Raw genomic sequence first — 20,433 nt, 5'->3', positions numbered from 1 at the left:
GCTCAAGCGCTCATATCGTTCATTTAAAACCAGCTAAATCTCTACCACCATCAGACCATTAGCTTTAAGTAACTGTGGAGTGTAGTTTTGGTTAGGAAAGCATGCTAACTTGTTCAAAATCCGTTTACCTGATCGTTCCATCCTTATTACACTCACCCTCACCAACTTTTACCATAACTCCGCCACCATCCTTCATCGCCCCCTCCATTTGTGTCACCCAATTTGCGATTCAACTAACGTTCTTTTACACCGTTTGCTCTGTGCTTTCTTCCCATTTTAGAGCGAAATCATTACCACCTGCCGGGAGAACGTGCGCTGCCTGGAGTCGGTGCTACGCTGCCAGCCCGGAACAGTGCTGACCGCCGCCAAGTGCCAAGATTTACGAGGTAAGCGGATGATGCATCCACCACGTGCACAAACCACTAGCAGAGGCTCGTCTTCTGCCGCGATAGAGGGCGAAGAGCACGACTATAGTGAGGGCGGTAGCGAAAGCGACGACGAGGACGACGGCGGTAGTAGTACGATTAGCTGTAGCGATAGCAGCAGTACCGATAGCAGTTACGCTAGCACCTTAGGCCGGCGACAGTCGGAGGGCGAGCCAGCGAGCCACCAGCGGCAGCCGTGGAGTCGCTGCGCTGGCCAGCGGGGTGGTAGGGCCGCGGGCAGTAGACAGACAAACGGCGGTAGCGATAGGGCAAGCGGCGGCAGGAGTAGCAAGGAAGGGCAGGAACGGCTGCAAGAGAACGAGCGGCCGGTGGCGGTGTTGCAAACGGCGCGCAAGGTTCGCCGGGAACGACGGCAGCCCCGCAAGCCGAAGAAGGTGGTCGTGGTGGTGCGGGAAGAGTGCCGGTGCGCTCGCATTACCCGCTTCATTGCCTGGCTGATCGATTTCCTGCTCGACATCGGCAATGTGATGCGCAACTTTACGCTGTACCGGTTTTTCGTCGGCGTGCTGAATGGGTTCTACCGGCTGGTCGATTTCTTCGGGCGTGATCGCACACCCGCAGTCGCCTCGGCCTCCTCCTCCACCGCCTCGGCGGTGGGTAGTGGCAGCGAGAGCGGCCTGGGAAGCTTGACCGGTGCCAGCGCTGCTGCCAGCTTCGTCAACACGAAGGCTTTGGCGCGCGGTGCTGACGACCTTCTGAAACGATTGACAGTCGGCATCATTTGAAGAAAAGGTGGTGTCGGGAGGGGCATTTAAGAAAAGAAAACCCGGCACGCCACTATCTGGGCGTGTATGGATGAGCTTTTTTTGCGTGTGTGTTTACTGCGTGTAAAGGTGCAATGTCTCTCTTTCTCTTGCCTTCCCTGTGCCCTTGCTATTTCCTACTTGCACACAAGAAACGATCGACAGGAAAGGAATCTTTTGACAAGCTCTCTTTCTCTTTTGTAGTAAGGGCAAACCCACGTTGCGTTTGTGCGTCCTTTTTGGGGCGGTTTTGGACAACGGTTACCACCAATAATCAGCGTTAGATTTTATATAGATTATCACAATAATGTTACCTTTCACGCCTATCATCACCATCTTTCCTGTTGTGTTGTTCTTTTGTTTTGTTTTTAAATTAGTATCTGTAATCGAATAAAGCATCACAGGGGGCTTGCACCTTTGAACACACATAAAACACGCATCGTGTTGCTTCCTGGCTTCATTTTATTTGTCTATATTTATACTGTGTCGGTCGCGCACTGTGCACTTCCAAACTTCCTTGCTCCGGTTGTTCCGTGTTGCTCGTTGTCGATGTCAGTCAGCTTGGGTTATAGTTATTAGTCATTGGTAGCAGGAAAAACGGTTCGATTTTTTAAGAAGAATTTCATCACCATCGCTAACAACAATGCAACTTTTAACGCTTTTTTTTTGCACGTTTGTTTAACACTCACCAACACACATCTCATCGCATTAACCTATTGGGAATCAATTTAGATGGATTAAGTGTCAGATTGTATGGATTGGTATGCATTTGTTGTCAGGTTTTCCGGTAAAGCGTCCCGTTGTGTTGTGTGGTAGCCAGTGAATGTTAGTAGTTTAGTACAACCTATGCGAGCACTAGCCGGTAAGTATCTCTCAGGACACAGACAGACAGACAGCAGGTTCGATGAGAATCTCTCATCCTCTTCAAAAGCGTCCTCTGCGGAGAAAGAAATCATCCCAAACGTATCACTCACTCACGCTCTTAGCACAGCTCTTCTACGCTCGGAAAAGCGTCCTTGAGCCATTTCGGGCGTCCTTCGACAGCATCCTTGACCGTGGACGTGCGACCTCGATCCGTCCACACAGGGGTGACCCAGATGCGAAGACACTCGTGTATCACCTTGAACCGGCACGGTCAATCACCTTTCGCTCGGAGCGTTGGGGCGAACAATCTAGGTCGAGGTCTCAGTGTACACCCTTTGTAAAAACAGGTCAAGGCCGCCAATGCCGAAGGTTTTCTCCCGGCCTAATGTAATTCGATTACATTCAACAGAGTAGTGCTTTGGGTTGCGTACGCTTCTTTTTTTGTCCAGTGGTACCGAAAGCGAGCACCGAGTGGAAAGGAACCCGCTCGATTGTTGCCCTTTTGCGTTCACACTTTCGGCTCGGCAGGGCTACAAAAAGGGGACATGTGGGAGGTGTGTTTGTGTGTTGTTGTGCGCATGCCCTTGTGTAATATGCAGGGAGAGGGTGGTTTGTTGCTTTTGACGGTTCCACACTGCCGAAACGTCATTCGATTGGAATGATTCTTGGAGCCAGTGGTGTTGCGAAAAACAAGAATCTTTCATCAGCTTTTGCCTGATTTATTTTGTGTTTACCCGATGTTCCTTCTTTCGGAAGATCGTTTGAACCATCTGGCAATGCCAGTGAAAGTGAACAATTAGTACACAGTGGGCCGTAAACGGGGCAAAACACACACACGCACAAAACGCCCCAAACACCAAGCCATTAGTGTTTTGTAAGCGCCACAACAACTTCTGGATGCTGTTGGAAAACTCATTAAGATTTCATCCGCACCAAATACGTTAAGACACTTGATTGCCTCCAAAAAAAAACCCCTGGCGCGCACTCTCGAAAGATGAAACTCAAGTGCCGGCCGAAGGTAGTGCACTGCCGAAGTCGACGGTACCGAGCGTGGTGGTGGGCCAGCGTCTGGCAACCGTAAGCTGATAATGGCACACGTCTGTGTGTTGTGGTTTGTGTCAGGCTGTTTTTGTGACTACTAAGTCAAAGAGCCGTGCGGTGAGGGTGAGTGTAGCGAGGGCTTGTGAGCTGGACTAATGTGAATCGGCATCGTCGCGCAAGGAGGGGTCGTCTAGGGTCGAAACACGAAGCGCCATACCGACCAAACGCCGCCCCGGGTTGGCGTAGGGAGAACAGTTGTACGCGCTTGCACGCTCGCTCGAGCTATTCCGCCGAACTAGTCGCACCGGTGCATCAGTATAGGGCGGGTGTGAAGGTGGTTAGCGCGTTTGTGTGTGTATGTGTCTCTCGTGCAACCAGCACCGATGTTGTGGGCAATTGAAACATGACCCTCGGGCAGGAGCGATAGCAGAGCGTACGACGAGCGCAGCGCAAGCACATTGAGCAAGTGATTTTTTAATGCCAAAAGGAAGCATCGATTACGCGAGCGACAGAGGAAATACGATTCTTTGTGTGTGTGTGTGTGTGGTGGTGTGTGGTTTGATTTGTTGTGGGGCTTGTGGCGTTGATCATGATGACGGTGGACGACACCCGGCAAACGCGGTGAGAGAGAGAGGTGTTTTTGGCCCCCTTTAGTTGACAAACTCGCGAACCGAATTTCGTCCGAAGATCGTTGAACTGTTCGCTGTAAAAGTAAATCGTCGGCAGTAGTGTCGGCTCTGTCGTGATGTCGCGGGTGGTAACGATCCGGCCCAAAGCCCACCGGGCGGTGCAGACCGACAAACTAAATGGTACCATACACCACCTGTGCCCAATTACGGCTCTCAGGCTCCTCCCTCTGCAGCAGGCTGTGTTTTTCTAATAACCGCCAAAATTCTCTACTCCAACAAACAGATACAATCGTCTGCTGGGAAGGGCTACTGAACTGGAGCGAGCGGCGCGTCATCAGCAACCAGTTCCTGGACGATATACGCGTGCTGAAGGACGTCCTGGAGGAGCTGGGCAGCAAGACGTTCAACATCTGCTCGGAGTCGCACATCCAGCTGGCGATCGATCAACTGAAGGTATGTATGAGGGAGATTAGTAAGCTAGAAGTGTTTGCTGCTAAATCGCTCGGCACGTTAATTAGGCAGAAGAAAAGCGCATTGTGCACACACCGAGCAAGCGAGTAGAAAGTGAACCTGTTAGCGCAGCGCATGCGCAACGGTTTGCTTATTTTGCGCAAAACAAAGTGAACGTGATCGGTACCGTACAACACACAACACAGCACACACACACATCAGTGCTGCAGTAGTAGGCGGAGACGGTTGTGCATTTAATGGATCATCAAAATAAACGATGATCGAATGGGGCGAAGCCGACGCCAATTACTCGTTGCAGCTTGCAAGTAATTATAAAATACCGTATATTAAACAGCGTCCGTCCGGCCAACGATCTTACCTCTCGATGTCGTAATGCTGTTTGTGTGTGTGTGTGTGTGTATGATGTACATGCTCTACCACGTGGAACTCCACGTGTTGTTGCGTACGGTACGTTTTGAGCGCGATTTTTCGTCCGAGGTGAAGAAGGAGAACGATCATTACTGGTGCGTGTGTTAGCTTTAGATAAGATGATCTTCACGCGATAAAGCGTGCCGGTGACGGCATTTTTGTTGAAAACTACTAAAGTTGCTTTAAGGGAGTTGTTACACCTCTCACACGCATTCGTAGGGCTGTGACGTACATCAACAAACCGTTTGCGCTGATGCGCATCAAAGCGGAACGATGGAACTTGATGTTGAAAGTGTTTGTACAAATGCTGAAGGTTTTTCGACGTCATCGTGTAACATAATCACAACCACAAAATGTGTGACTTTTAGAGCCAAACTTCCTCCAACTATGTGTCCTTGGCTGTGTTTAAATGGTTTTTAACTCTCTCTCTCTCTCTCTCTCTCTCTCTCTCTCTCTCTCACTCTTCTCACGTCGCAGAATGAGCACAAAGTTCTGCAGAACCAACGGCCAAAGATGCTCACGCTGAACGCAACCGTACACAACTGGGTGTCGAACCAGGAGCAGCAGCGCAAGGAGCTGCTCGACCCGTCCGTCGACGCCCGGCTGGAGCAGCTGGAACGGGACAAGAACTTTGACCGCTGCATTGGGGGCCACTGTGGCGAATGCTACGACTGTCTGAACGATATCCGCCTGGATACGTCGGTCAATCGCGAGCTGAAGTATGGCATCACCACCCTGTACAGTACCTGGGATGAGGCGGAAGTGCGGTAAGTCATTAGGGAAGATTACCCCCAAAAAACAAGTCACTCACTGTTTTGTCTCTTTCTTCCTTCCAGACTAAGAAACCGCATCGAAAACCTGACCACCTCCATGATGACGTGGAAGCAGCTGGAGGATGGTTTGAGCGATTTCCGCAACACGCTGGACCGGGACCGGGGAAAACTTCAAGGCATTGAAGGCGCCCTCCAGAGTGGCGGCGGCACTACCGAGGAGATCGTGAACAGTGTGAAGGAGGTCGTGAAGGCACTGTCGGAGAAGGTAGATCCACTCTTTCAGCAACAGCAGCAGCAGCAACAGAACGGTGCTATCGAGTCGTCCGGAGCGTTTCAGCAGCAGCAGCAGCTGGAGTCGCCTCAGGAGAACCTGCAGCAGCTGCTGGTGCCGGCGCTGCCGGCCTGCGTTAAGCTCTCGTCGAACGGTTCCCTGTCTGACAGTGGCATTTCCGACGGTGGCGGCATGTCTGACGGCAGCCTGTCGGAGCGCGAGCGGCGGCTGAACGCGCTCAAGCGGCTGGTGAAGCAGCTCGAGGTAGCGCTCGCCCCCGGCAGTGACGCGATGCAGACGATCACGAAGCGGCTGGAAATGGCGGAGCACGATTTGCGCTCGCTGCAGAGCACGTGCCGCAAGATCATCATGAGCGAGAAGAACCAGCAGGAGCAGCGGCTGCAGGCAAAGCAGCAGGACCGTCCGGCGGGCCGGGATTCGGCCGACGGGAACAACAACAACAACAGTGCGGCGGTGAAGAACAAGAACAAGAAATCACCCTCGCGGTAAGTAGTGATGCACTTTTTTGGAGTTGTTTTTTCAATTTCTAATGAAAATCTTTCCTTATTATTATTAAAAATTACAGCAAGAAGCATCGAAACGGTGGACAGAACCGCAGCCAGTCAAACACTTCCGCCGAAGCGACGGAAAACGAAGACGACGAGCACTTACTGCAGCAGCAAAAGCAGCAGCAGGAGGAGCTGCAGCGCGAGCATCTGCTGGCGATGCAGAAAACGGGCCAGCTCGGCATTGTGCAAACGACCAAGATGAAGCTGTCGCAGAACCGGTGGGTGTGGCGCATCACCAAGATCGCCGTGCCCGTCCAGCTGGCCCTGGTGCTGGTGATGTGTGCCGCCTGCTTCTTCGAGCCGCACTGCTGCGACGCGCTCAACACCTACTCGATGAGCCTGACGCCCCAGCTGCGCTACATGAAGGGACCACCGCCGATTTAACGTGGCGGCAAAATTGGGGTGAACATCCGCGGCAATAGCCCACCGTATGACGGTTGCACCAGAGAGGGGTGTTCGCACCAGGGGGGGAGGGGCTGTCATGAGAGGGTGCGATTTTAAGTAATTGGATAGATTTTTTATATCCTGGAGATATAACACGCGCGCGCCTGGTTGTTAAGTTACTGTAGTACTACACCTGGCCTTCCCCTAGACCTGGGAGAGGGCAAAAACAGGGAACCAGGGTTCACAAACCCTTCCTTCGCTTCCCCCCGGGGAAGCATTGTGGTGTATAATCTTACTCTTTAATATTTTGTTTCTGCAATTTCGTTCTTCCTAACGTTCATAATCTTGTCATCGTTTCGTGCGTAAGTTTACGCTATACGTATTTACACCTATTTACACATATGCATATTTTTTGTTGTAGAGGAAAGTATGCCAATCTTAGTATTTTAATCTGTTTTTCTTCTTCATTTTTTCTCTCCCTTTACTTTACCCTACTCCTCCCTACTTAGAGCTTATATTTATTAGAGCGTTTAGCTTCGAATCAAATGTACAATACTATTCGACCGCAGCACACGGGGTCGGTTCGTTTAGTGATGTTATTTAATCGTAAGCGCATTGTGTAAGAGAGCAATTTAGTATGCATTAATGAACCTTATTTTTTTCGATTTTTGAATTAGTTTATCAGTCGGCCGTTATTAGCCGACGATTCGAATTATAAGTTTTCGTTTCAATCGCGTTCTATACTTTCAATTACCAATACAAAGATAGCTACGAACGTTAGTGTGGCTTCATCTTCCGCTACTTGTTACTTGTACCGAGATAAGAACCTACTAACAGTTTAAATTGTAAGTTTACCTCTAACGGAAGCAAAAACAAAACCCCTTTAAACTTAAAAGCTACGAAGCCGCAGGTTATAGCATACTTAACAAACAGCAACGAATCGAAACCATACAGTGCCTTGTAACAGCGGAAGCGAACGTTACGGTTGCAATGCATAAAGGTGCGTTGATTCTCTACCCCCAAAAATCGCGCCTGCCAACAGCAACAACTCAGCAAAAGACTGTTTTTGTAGCGAAAAGGTGAGTGGTGCTGCTGCTGCTGCTGTTGGTTTGGCTTTCCATCTCCAGTGATAATAGCAGTTCCATTAAAGCCGACAAAAGTAGTTAGAGAAGAGAGAAGATGGATAAAGAAACAAAAACAACTGTGTGTGTACCACACACTGACACGTCGGTTGAGTGTTTTCGGTCGGTCAGTCGCTCGCTACTTATTGCCTTCGCGAATTGTAAGATTAATTTTTCCTTTTTTTGTTGTCTCGGCACTGCGCTGCGCCGAGTATTTTGCTCTGTACTTTTATCTTCCTCCTGAGGCATGCGTCCTTAATTTGTATATTTTGTCGAAGTAAAAAAAAAAACAGTAGAAAAGAAGTGAATTAGGAGGTCGCGTGCGGTGTCGAAGTTTCGTGAACATAGGTTTCTTACGTACGCAAACTACCCCACTGCTATCTTACCCCGGTGTAATATGTTGTTCGTGGACTAGTTAGTTTACCTTTAGCCTTTTGCGTTCGAGAATTGAGAGGCACGTGGCCTTTACCGTGTCTCATCTTTATTCCGGTTCATTCCTTACTCTTGATTGTTAGTGCACAAAACATTAAAAAAAAAAAAACGATGGAAAGCGAAGCTAAAAGCAAGCAAGAAATCCGACAAATAGGAGATAAGGAATTGGATTTGTAAGGATCGCGCTGTCGCGCTTACTTCCGGTAATACATACATACATACATACACAAGTGTGTGAGATTTGAGGCAAGGCTCAAATGATGTTAGAAGGTTTATATTTTATCGGAACAAGAGCTTAACAGCGAAGAGTGCAATTTTCAACTGTATCTCGATTTATTTTTCTCTTCCTTCTCCCTTTTGAGTAGGGACGGGACAGGCTCCCGACATGTGCGGGCCGATTGAAAAGAAAGCAAACAAAACCGCAATCGCCAGAACACAAACACAAAACCAATATATGCAATAGAGACACGAAACAGCAGAAGGTGGAGAATAAATTTTACATTTTCCTACAATCGAAGATAGATATAGACTTGTGCAACCATCATGCCGGGCTCGTTCGCCAGCGTGCGTGCGTGCGTAGAGCAATAACATCCGAACGGTCGAAGCTCCAAAAAGCTGCTGGTTGCTTCTCTAATCGATTGCAGTCATTATTTCTTTCCAGAACACGATGTAAGCTGTACACACAGTGACGTCATTTCGGGATCGTTTTTGGGGGCGCTGCGGAATTCGCGAACGAGGAAACGAAACCATCGAGCGCGCAGATCATTAGAATTTTTGTACGCGCAGAACGATCGAAATCATCCATTGGTGTGTAGCGTTAAAGAGAAGATCACGATTAATAATTGTACCGGTGGCAGGTCTAGAACGATCGCAACATCTAAGCTTGCTGCGGCTGCTGCTGCAGCAGCAGACCTTGAAGTCCTCGGATACTGAAGCGTCATGCTCGACATTGACTTGACCCCCCTACTCCCCGAAACGAAGAGGGCAGCTTTTGGCATTCGTTCAATCACATATTCGTGTAAAGTACGCATTCCAATCATAGTTTAATCTCTTATCTCCTACCACAATTACTGGTCTACTACTGCTTAAAGGAATGGTTTTACATCTTCCCAACACACGCACACAACATTCGCACACGCTCCTCCAGCGTTCCAATGATTCTTCCGCTAGCCGGATGTTGTAAGTCCAAGTACGCATAATTACCCACGCTTTGCGCTACCGCGAGTTGATGATGATGGTGGGATGGGGGAGGGAACGAGATCGGACGAGTGCGATTGTGCGTGATCCATCCGCGGCACGTGCTGGCACTTAGTCACCTTCTGACGCATGCACAAGCACACGAGTATATTTCATTAATGAACTGTCTATTCTTCCACGATATGGGTGCCGCTCGATGCTACTACCGCGAAACGAGAGCATGTACAGGCATCACTCATGAGTATGATGGGTGGTTGATGCCAATTGGTAACTATAATGCACTGAAATGATCTCCCTCCTCCTCACTGGGGATATTAAAATATGCATTGTTTCTCCGTACTTGTAAGACTTTTTCAGCAAGGGATTCCTAAAATCCGGAATATGCGAAAAAAGTGGATTGCAATTAATGCACCAATAGCCTCAAATTAACCCGCGCGTTAGGATGGGAAACGGGTGTGCAAACAATGTGTTGCAGGTGCAATTACACGACCTAAATGGCCACTAATTGCAAACGTGCTATGGTGGTGTTAAAGGGGGGAAATGAGAGGCGTTTTTGTAGAAGATCCTCGCGTGTTACGCAAGCTGGAAACGTTCTCGGGCAAGGACGACGGACACTCTTGCCAAAAGAGCAACCGTTAAAAAGAGATCCGTTAAATCCGACTCCTTAACCAGCGCTGAGCAAAGTGGCGCAAAGCTTCTTCGCTCGCTCGCTCCCGACGGTTGGCAGGAATCTTGAAAATGGCAAATGATTACGATGCACGCAACCATTTTGTAGGCGAGTTCCTTTGCACCACCTCACCTAACGCCCGACACCCCTAGAGACACCTATTCGTCCCTCGCCACCTAGTCTCGGGGGCGGCAGCAGCAGCAACCAAACCCGGGGCCGGGGCAGTACACTATAGATAAATAGAGTAGTGAACCGGTACGGTGGCGTTAGTAGCTGCTCAGAACTTCACCAGTGCTGTTCTAAGGTTCGCTTGCGCCCACCAAGTGTTTGTTTTCTTCTTCCCTGTTCGAGACCCTCCCCACCCCAACTAGTACCAACAGCAGTAGTTGCTGCCAGCGTTTTATTAGGTGTTGCAAGTGTCGCAGCTTCTTTCTAAGCACTACCTCAGCATTACTAGCACACACACACACACACCCTCCGTGCGCGTCTCCGGCCGTCCTTGGTGGCTCTTCAAGTGCGTGCGTGCGTGTGTTTGCTAGGCCAAGTTCAAACTAGCTCCAACTGCTGCCACCGGCACACCAAAGTCGCACCGCGAAGGATCTTGCGGAGGATCGGAATGAGAGCGATGACAACGGGCAAGGCCGCCGCCAGCGTGGATCGGCTGCTGACAGTCGGCTACGTACTGGTCAGTGTCGGGGCCATGATCACCCTCGTCGGTGCCGGTTTGCGTGAGTATCGTTCCGTTTTTCTTTATTTCTCTCGGTGCTGGGTGACACTATTTATTGATGCTTTATTGAACTTTCCTTGCACTGGCTCGCTAAATGCTACTCTTTAATGTTAGATTAACAATAATGAGGGTTAAATGGTTACGTATCTATTATTACTAACCTCTTGCATCACTTGCTACGGGGAGGGGGAGGGGGAGTGATCATCGAGCAAGATGTTACACTTCTGACGCATTCTACTACCCGTCACCAGTCTGTACCTTTGACCCTAGTTTTACCGGTTTGCTCGCGCAAGTGCCTTCTAACAATGGGCACTGATTACTTGGTACTGCGTTTGCTTATCGGTGGGCCGGGTGTTAATTACAGTGCGCGTCTGATTGCGGTTAAACAGAGCCACTCGCGGGATGGTATCATTTATCAACGGTCGGTACATCCCATAATTGCTCCAGTCTAGTGACTTCGCCGGGAGCGTTGATGAGGATTAATGGGGTAATATAATAAGGCAGTAAGCGCCCTACCGGGGGGGGGGGGGGTCTTTCATATAATGTATTGGGTATTAGTTACATGTTCGATTAGATCACTTGTTCTGGTATCAAACTTGTGTTAGATGGAAAGTAAAGAAGAAGTATTTCTATTCAATCCTAGTCACGGCACCAACATACATACATATAGAACATTGCCAAATACAGAATACTAAGGGTTCCATGCATAAGAGTTCCCCAATATTGCATTTGATTTAAACTTGTTGAGTATTAAACAGTCAAAAAAGTGTGGAATAACCAAATTGCAATATAGTAAAGGAGTAAAGTGTAAAAAATTGCAAATTCCTCTAGCTTTCCCAGTATCCTAAGGATTTTTCTAGAAGCAATGTATACATTCCTCTTCATCATCTAACTCATTCTATTTAACATTACATCCTTTCCAACAAAGTATTTGACTTCTAGTCACTACACCAGCTGAAATCTATCGAGTTGCATAATTTTAATTCCTGGTCACGGCATCAACCTCCATGCAAAATCATTGCACGATTGACATGCGAATGCGTTCTCTTCTATAACATCATAGTCTTATTTATTCATTTTTCACTTAGTATCTTCCATGGGCTTGCCTTAAATAATCTACAAACGCTATCAATCAGCTATAGTGCTATCAATGAACAAACGAGAGACAATTGGTTTTGAGCTAGTTTATACAAATGTTGAAGTCAAAGAATTTTTAGTGTTTGTTGAAGCTTTGCATCTTTGGGTTTATAGGTGCATTATACAAATGTGCAGATTTTGGGAACATAGCTCTTAACAGCTCACGTGACCTGAGAGATTGCTCAGGAGCATAGCGATTCAGCTTTTCCAACAGGTAGGGAGAGTCTATGTCTCCGCTGATTAGCTTCGCGATAAAAGTAGCCTATAATGCCGAGTGTAGTGTTCTAAGGTTTGCAGACCAAGAAGCATGCACCGTGTCAGGTAATTTAATTGCTGTCATGATGCCCATTGTAATCGGTATATTGCTATTCTGGAGAATATGCTTTTGTGTGTTTTCTATCCCAGCCGTCCACATGTGACAGTATGGAGAACTGTAAAGAACTGAGTTAGACTCGAAGATGGATCTTTTCTCTCAAGAGTTTGCCTGATTACAAATTCTAACATAACTATAACTATATTGACTTTGGTTATTATAGAGTGGTAGGGCTCGCGAAATGAATCAAGGATCACACCAAGATCCCTGACAAATGACACGCGAGACAACTTGTAACTGTGTAATTTAGTAACAAAAGTTTAACGGGTTTCGTTGCTTGCTGAATGTCTTGCTAGTTTCCCAAGTGCTCAATAGGTTAAGATTGGGCTCTGGAGCACGAAACAATCATCAATCAAGTGACCTGATAACTGAACACAGTTTAATCTCATCAGAATATATGTAGTCGTACAAAACGTTTTGGAAGGATAGGAGTCAGCTCGTTTATGTAGCTTGTAAATAACAGCGGCCCCAAGTTGCAGCCTTGGGGAACTCGTGAAGAATTTGTGAATGATTCCGAAATGACGTGCCCTATTCTTACAGAATACATTCTGTCCGTCAGGTTGATAGAAATCATAATCATTCGATGACTTAATCGTCTAGTTTTGTCATCGGAAACACAACAGCACCTTCTTCACCTCACCATGATCCGTTCTCTATGTCCCCTGCCATCTCCTTCCCCGCCTTTTCAAACATGAGCAAACGAATGTCAGCTCCATTACAGCCAGCCCGGTCACACTGACTGACCCCCGTCACTGACAGATTAATGAGGATAATTTCTTATCCCACAAGATCCGCATCGAACTGCGTACGATATGCATACGCCCCTTGCCTAATCAGACGGTAGAAGTATCGCGTGCGCTTTCCCGCTCCTTTGCTCATCATCTTTATCAGCTCTAATTCAGCCCACCCCAACCCTCCCAACGAGGGGATAATAAAAATGCACAATTTGTGGTTTTGTGTGCAGGGGAGGTCTGGGCTGGGCTTGAGCTGGTGGGTCATCAAGAACGGCTATCGCGTAATCGGATGAATGCATATTATCGGTAGCTGCTACGTCCACACAATGCTATGTTTTACACCGTGGGCAACCTAACAAGCGCTCTGTAGGCTTCCCAAGCATGATTTGGTGCAGGCGTGATTATCGTCGTTGTTGCTTATATTTACTATTCTGGGGCCGTGGAGGGATCATTTTTGCATTTACTAAACCAAACATTAGGTAGCGAGGGGGAGAAGGGAGCATCATCATCAGCCCAACCTGCTGTTTGCTTCATCATTGTTATTCACGATCGCTTTGTAAAGGGGGTTAGGGCGCGCTGTGAAATTGTGTTTTGGGCCAGCAACGTGCAAGTGTGTGTGTGTGTTAGTTTTTCCACTCTCTTTCGCTCGCTCGCAAAACAAAGTAAGAGTGAGTAAGGCGCGATTTTGATCGTGATCTTGGCGCTAGAGTTTTCGCACGGTGTGTGTGTGTGTGTGTGGAGGGCGGTTGGCTGCAGGCAGTTCCTGGTTCGATAAAACATGCGCGCTCCCTCGCCTAATTGGTACGTCGATAGAATAGAATCGATGTTACACTCAATATGGCTTCTAATACACTACAGGGAAGCTGTGTGCGATCAGTAGCGTTGTATACAGGAACAAAAGTATGTTACAGTTCGATTGTTTGTTTTAAAACATTAATTAACTCTGCTGTTTGCTTGCGATGGACGTAACCTTATCCGGTTGGAGCACCGCAAACAATGTTGAAAAAACGTTGAGTTGACGATGCGTGATGTTTTGCAAACCGTACGATCGTACAAAGCAGCGGACGACACTATTCTCATTCTAAGGAAGACGACGTCCAAGTCAATGCCAACGACACCGCTCAAGCACGTCGTCGCACACATCACACATCACGTTAGAAAAATGTGTAACAACGGAAACGGTGATCATATTTTAAAAGCAGCCAACGATCACATCCAGCTAACAATATTGCTGCAGCAACAGAGAAATAAACAAGATATCAGAGCATTGCTCATGTAAGTGCGCGATAAGTAACACACTTAAGAATCACTTGACAACATCACATGAGCGAGTAACAAGATAAAAATGGATGTTTTTTTGTTATTAATGATACAAAAACCACATAGATCTGCTTCTTCTTCTTCTACCTCACCTGTCGGCCGTGCACAGAAACTAGTTTGAGCTCTCGAGACAGGCATGCGAAACTAGTTACAAGTACAATCTAAGCTGCCAGCCTGTTTCGTGGCTGGATAATCTGCAATGCGAAACTAATCGGCTAATCGGCGTGGCGGGAAGTACTTCCCTACCCTACCCCGTTTCAGTGCTAGTTCAGTACCCTGTCACCTGTCACTACCTAGGTAGTTGTATGAGAAGGTCGGGAATTTACTCACTGATTATGCTATAAACTGGTTGCAATATCTGGATGAATTCATAAACAATAAGTAATTCCCCATGGAGCAGCAGTGTTTCTTCGATTGGGCTTCGAGTGTAGCCGAATGCATTCCGTTATAAAGTCTGACACGCGAGCCAGAGAAGAGTAGCAAAAGGAGAGCACACAAACAAGAGCAAAAAAACACAAAAACACAAATCTCAAACGCACACGCGGTGTTCGTTTGCTACGGTGGCATTGAAGTCTTTCGTGTGTGTTTTTATATGAATGGTGTGGAGCGCGGTCTTGGAGCCTTGTGTGCTCACAAACAAGTTCGAACCGAAAATCCGAGTCAAGTTCAAGGTGAATCAGGGGTGATTTTCCGACCTGATGGGGGTAAACAGATACAGCTACACAGCCACACACGAACAGTGCTCGGAGGGGGAGAATGAAGAGTTCGTTTCCTTTTTCCGCAACACATATTAAATCATTTTGGCAGCTGGGCAGCTTGTTGTGGCAGACACTGCTCGGGTCTGGTGCGTATGATTTGTCTTAAAGCCCCCGCACGCGGCTGGAATATCGTTTTCTCTCTGAGACGCGTCAGCTGCATTTCCCTTTCCTCGCTTTCTTGATTGATGCGCGTAAACAACCAATCGCTCAGTGCACGCAATGTGCGAAAGGGGAGCCATCATTGCCATCATTGTAAATAAGAAAAGATTTAGCGGGAAGCTTTTTCTGTTACATGCAATTGGCAATCGCTACTGCCTGTTCAGCCCGTGCTGTGGCTTGGCAAAGAGGCACGTGGAGCACAAAAAGCGACACCAGCATACGGAACAAAACAATGTACCGACGAATGTGTCAACAAATGCTTGTACCTTGTAAATGCTCCCTGTGCTGGAAGGTGTGATCTTTTTCTCCACCCATTTAATTGCGACGAGAAAGGAGAAAATTAAATAAAGCTCCTACAAATAAACAGACAGTCAGTTGGTACGCGAGTCGTTCGGTAGTGCGTTCATTCCCTTCTCGGCAAGGGTGTTCTAGACGGTCGTAAAACTGTTCCACGACAAACCGCTAGCTGCTAGCTAATTTGTTCTTCAAACATTGACGCCGCGATCAGATGGAGAACGTAAAGAGCGGATCGCAAATGGGAGATAGAGGGCCGTTCTTTCTTTCGAAAGCATGCCGTTTCGTACGTTTGGTAGCATTACTTTGAAACAAGGCGAAAAGAACAGTGATCTTCATGTAGGATCAAGCTTGATTTAAATTATGATATTGAAAGTCCAATAATTAAATCGAAAGCTCTTCCTGCGCTTAATGATCTAATGCTGTAACCGGTTACAACCATTCTAACCCAAACGATCACTTTCATTCTACGCCGATCCTCTGCTCAAACTTGCTAATTGCCAACCGGATAAAAGCAACATTCCGACGCCCGAAAAAAAAGCAAAGGGACTAAACATGTTTTTGGCTGCCTTTTTTTTGCGTACCTTCCATAATCCAAACCATTCAAGCGCCAAGTGATAATAGCCTAAGAGAGGGACAGACAGTAAAGGGTTTTGATATGCCGTCCCTAAGTAATACCTTCGCGAGCGCCACATAAAAATCCCTCATTTCGGGGGGAGGGACAGAACTGCTCGTCTATGATTCACGCAAATTATGATGTGCTTCACGAGCCTCTGTTTTGGGTGGTGGTGGGGCGGTTGGGGGGAGAGGTGAAGCGTTAGAATTAAGTAAGCCTACCGCGAGCTCCAATTGTTTGAGCGCGCCCCTTGTCTCGATGTGTCTGCGTGTCTATAAAATGATGCGAACGCGAGAACGATGCGCAACACTCGGTCGGAGTGCGCGTGACGGATAGGTTCTGCGGCAAGCGAACGTGCGGCAAACGGTTTCACAGCGCGGGTGCTTATATACGCTTTTCGGGTTGCCACTTTTCGGCGTGATACGGACGTGTGTGTGATACGTGGTAGAGTAGAAGTTGCTGCTGCTGCTTTTTTGATTGTTTTGTCGCAGATCGAGATTCGCCTTACAGAAACGATGCAGCAACCAGCGGGGAGGAGTAATCGTGCCGCCCAGTCGGTAGCGCTAGCCGCCGTGCTTGTCCTGCTGGCGGTACATTACAGTGGTGCCGTGTTTCGTACGTATCCTTTCCTGATTATTTTACCGACACCAAAACGACTGGCGGAAGCGAATGAAGAGAAAATTGGGTGCAAAACCAATGCTCAACCGTTAGTGTTATATAATCGTCACTTTGTTCAGGCTGAGCGGTATCCCCTTTTCGTCTGTACGTGTGCCCTTCGCGCTTGATTAGAAGCGATACGGAACAATCGGAACAAATTGGAGTAAATCGTGTTTGTGGTTGGCCATTGTGTTGCTGGTTGAGGCACGTTCTCAAGCCGTTTGGGGGAATAATTAAGCTCGGGTGTGGTGGAGAAAAAAAAAATGTTCCTGAAAGGGTTTTTAAGTGAACTTCAACTACTTTCAAAAAACAAGTAGCACAGCAGTCTGATAATAGGAAGCGAAATGCGAAATACAGTCTTCCTATGAGAAGTGTTTGCAATCGGAACTTAACTCCAAATTCGCTTCGGCTAGTCGATCGATGTGAAGTTATAAATATTCAACAGGCACAGCCAACACTTAAACACCTTAACGGAAGCGAACCGTTTGAAGCAGATTAATCAACCGCTACTCTCTTCAACCCCTTTGTTTTTTGTTTTAGCTACCGTTTTGCGTGCCTGTCCCCGCAACTCGACCGACCTGAACCAGTGCATCATCGAGGTGGTGAACGAGCTGCGACCGCGGCTAGCGACGGGCGACTTTGGCGAAAACTTTACCATCACCTCGCTCGAGCCGATCAAGATCGACCGGCTGACGATCGAGCGGGGCGAAAACTTTAAGGCAAACTTTACCAACTTCCGGATCAGCGGTGCGACGCACGAGAAGACGGGCTTCATCGTGAAGAAGCTAAAGTAGGCGTTGGCGTTGCGATCGGGTTCGTCGCTTGCTAGATCGGGCTAATCGTTTTTTTTTTTGCTTTTTCTTGTTTCGTTTTAGAACCGATATTGACAATCGACAGATTAATGCCACCATCCTGCTGCCGAAGCTGCAGGTCAACTCGAAGTACTCGCTGAAGATGAGCATTCTGGTGCTGCAGATCAATGGCGATGGTGATCTGCAGGTGAATCTGAGTGAGTAACGCTGCTGCAAGAGTTTAGTGTCCAATCGTACTGACCCATACCTTCTCCCCCGAACGACACCAGCCGACACCAAGGTAAGCCTGAAGCTGACGTTCTACACGGAAACGGTCGACGGGGAGGAGTACTTCCGCTTCAATCCGATCAATCTGCGCGTTAAGTTTGGCAAGGCACGGTTCTATCTGAAGAATCTGTTCAACGGCGATCCGACGCTGGAGATGATCGGCAATCAGGCGATCAACGAAAATCCGGACGTGCTGCTGGATGAGGTGAAGGGCGGCATTGAGGAGAATTTGGCCAAACTGTTCACCAAGATTGCGAGCGAGGTGGTCAAGGATGCACTGTTCGAGGAGGTGTTCCCGTGGAGCTAAGGAGGCCCCTCCTCAGCGGCAAGTGTGATAAAGGAAGTGGTGGAGTGTAAGGTGGTGATAGACGCAAAAGAAAGGGGGGGATCAAATATATTGAGAAACAAAACCAAACACGTGAGCACTAAGCTGATGTATGTGATGTGATGTGTGTTTTCTGTTGGTTCCTTGTTGCCTTGCAATCTTGTGCGGCATTTGAGGTGAAGCGTTAGATTTTGAGGAGAAGCAAACGATGCAATAAATATGGAGAATCCTTTTTTTGTAGCTGGCAGAGTTCGATGAATTTTTGTTTTTGAGAACACAATGTCAAACTGGAAATACGATCCATGAATTGCTATTAGCAACTTGATGTTTCCAAAATGTTTATTTTTGTTTTTGATTTTATCAATCTCATCTTGTGTTCCTGGTATATTTTCATTCTTTAATAGGTTATTAGTAAGTTGACGGTGAGATGGCCCGATGGTCGATTCGATAGATGCGTTCGCTCCTACAAGACCGGATCGAATCGATTCTCAAACGAATCATTTGCCCATAGCAAGCAATTGACTTTATCTTGTCTTGGGTGATGATGTTGTAATCTGTCTCGGAAGCTTGTAATAAACCAGCATTCCTGCGTTCAGGTCGTTACCCCAAAAATAATAAAAAGAAGAAGATGATTGATTGTATGCTCCTAACAAGGTCAACCGTTTGAAGCTTACTTTTTATTATTTCACGTCTAAATTTGTGATGTCATTACACCTGCTCTTTTGTTCCAAAATATCGTTTCTAAAGAAGCAAACTAACTTCTCTCTATGACAAAGAATCGACAGAGTTTCATTGCTAAATTGGAAACGTATGCATTCAAGAACAATGCACACTCTCTCTCTCTGCCCCTAAATGTATGCAACACACGGTTGAACCTTGAATTGGTTTGTGTCTTGGCTAAGTCACTATGGGATTGGCCAAAGGTTTAGGTTTTTAAATGCAATATTTACACTTTTAATGACTTCTTATCCTCAATTGTCGGTACATAATAATTATCGCCCCCCACAGAATGGCTGTTGTTACTGCTCGTACAACATAGAGTAATGTCATTGGTACCATTACACAACTGTTTTTAGAAACTTATTACTTCTTTCAAGATTCCTGCTAAACATTATAACCTCGCCATCATTATTATACATCAATAAAGATGCAATTTGGCTGTTAATAACCTGGCTGCCAGGAGCCATTTGAACGCTTTAACTGCTAATGAACCAGCTTTTAATCTTGCTTTGAATTCGATAATGCTGTTTGAGCAACTGAATTAACATTTTAGGCTTTAGGTAATTACATTTAAATTTAGCTAAAAAGTTAACATTCTTTTTAATACACAGCCGCTCGTTTAAAGTTCACCGCCGGCTTTGACAAACACTTACGTACTTTTGGGCTGTAGATAAACCATGTAGAACAACAATTTTGTTTACCAGTGCCAATCAAAACATTACCGGAAAGAGCTTTAAAATGTTAACAATTTGTAGACAGACCACCAACAAACGCCGTATTGCTTTTTGCAAACTTGGCAATCATTTCCGATCGATTTTGTGTACCGATCGGCGCGATACGATCCACGACACCACACTGCCCATCCAGCCGTGGGGAAAACCCTTATCGGCTTGTCAATTAATTACAGTAAATATCAGTCTACTGCGTTGTGAAGCTTTTCAAAAAGTTGTTTTATCAGAATTGGGTTTTTAAATGTTACAAAAAAATCCAACAAAGCGGGATAAAACCATCCGCAACCGCACCTTCCCGTACAGGTTAGAAAGTCGCTTTACAGTCGTCGTAAAGAATCTACTCTTGTTTAAGCTTGGCAGGATGGCTCAATGCTAAGCACAAATTCCTTCACGGCAAGCGCCTGTCCGATCAACCGGCAGCACACCGTGTTTGCCTTTCCAATCAACCTCCCGGGCTCCAGCTCCCGAAAATCTTCTTCCCTTAACTTCGACGCTCGTACAATACAAACATCGCCGCGAACATAAACTGCGCGAACTGCGGTGGTGATTTGGCTAAAAAAAACAAAACAAAACAAACTACGACAACGCCGAATTCTGGCCAACACGATGATGGCATCAGCAATGGCGTCTCGATCGTTGTTTGGTGCCTAACGCCACTATTTATATTCACCCGCTTTCCAGCCGTTTCCTTCCCTCCGCCGGCGGACAAAAGCATACATTTTATCCAGAATGTATGATATTGAATACTGGCCTCAGGATTAGAACGAATTGAAGATCACCTTTTCGG

The 20,433-nt window shown here is 47.0% G+C and overlaps 2 protein-coding genes across 3 annotated transcripts in view; both read left to right on the top strand.

Moving 5' to 3' along the window:
- LOC120955716 (klarsicht protein) overlaps nucleotides 1-8,669 on the top strand; it is a 192,096-nt gene extending 183,427 nt beyond the window's left edge. Inside the window, exons 12-16 of the mRNA XM_040376816.2 lie at nucleotides 281-386; nucleotides 4,007-4,176; nucleotides 5,080-5,369; nucleotides 5,439-6,152; nucleotides 6,233-8,669. Coding sequence (XP_040232750.2) covers nucleotides 281-386; nucleotides 4,007-4,176; nucleotides 5,080-5,369; nucleotides 5,439-6,152; nucleotides 6,233-6,599 — 1,647 coding nt within the window. The 3' untranslated portion in view covers nucleotides 6,600-8,669. The remainder of the gene's footprint in view (nucleotides 1-280; nucleotides 387-4,006; nucleotides 4,177-5,079; nucleotides 5,370-5,438; nucleotides 6,153-6,232) is intronic.
- Nucleotides 8,670-10,281: 1,612 nt separating this feature from the next.
- Nucleotides 10,282-18,435, top strand: LOC120955724 (uncharacterized). 2 transcript variants are annotated; one of them, XM_040376827.2, is made up of 4 exons: nucleotides 10,282-10,744; nucleotides 17,332-17,581; nucleotides 17,667-17,800; nucleotides 17,873-18,435. In XM_040376827.2, exons 1-4 carry the CDS (start codon nucleotides 10,633-10,635, stop codon nucleotides 18,175-18,177), a joined length of 801 nt encoding a protein of 266 aa, XP_040232761.1. In that variant the 5' UTR covers nucleotides 10,282-10,632; the 3' UTR covers nucleotides 18,178-18,435. The 2 variants fall into 2 exon arrangements, with proteins under 2 accessions (XP_040232761.1, XP_040232762.2); XM_040376828.2 differs by lacking the exon at nucleotides 10,282-10,744 and adding an exon at nucleotides 16,422-16,749.
- Nucleotides 18,436-20,433: the final 1,998 nt, after the last annotated feature.

The sequence above is a fragment of the Anopheles coluzzii genome, chromosome 3 (assembly GCF_943734685.1).
Source record: "Anopheles coluzzii chromosome 3, AcolN3, whole genome shotgun sequence".
NCBI classification, from domain to species: Eukaryota; Metazoa; Arthropoda; class Insecta; order Diptera; family Culicidae; genus Anopheles; species Anopheles coluzzii.
Note: the sequence above shows the minus strand (reverse complement) of the source record. Positions and strands in the feature narration are given on the sequence as shown.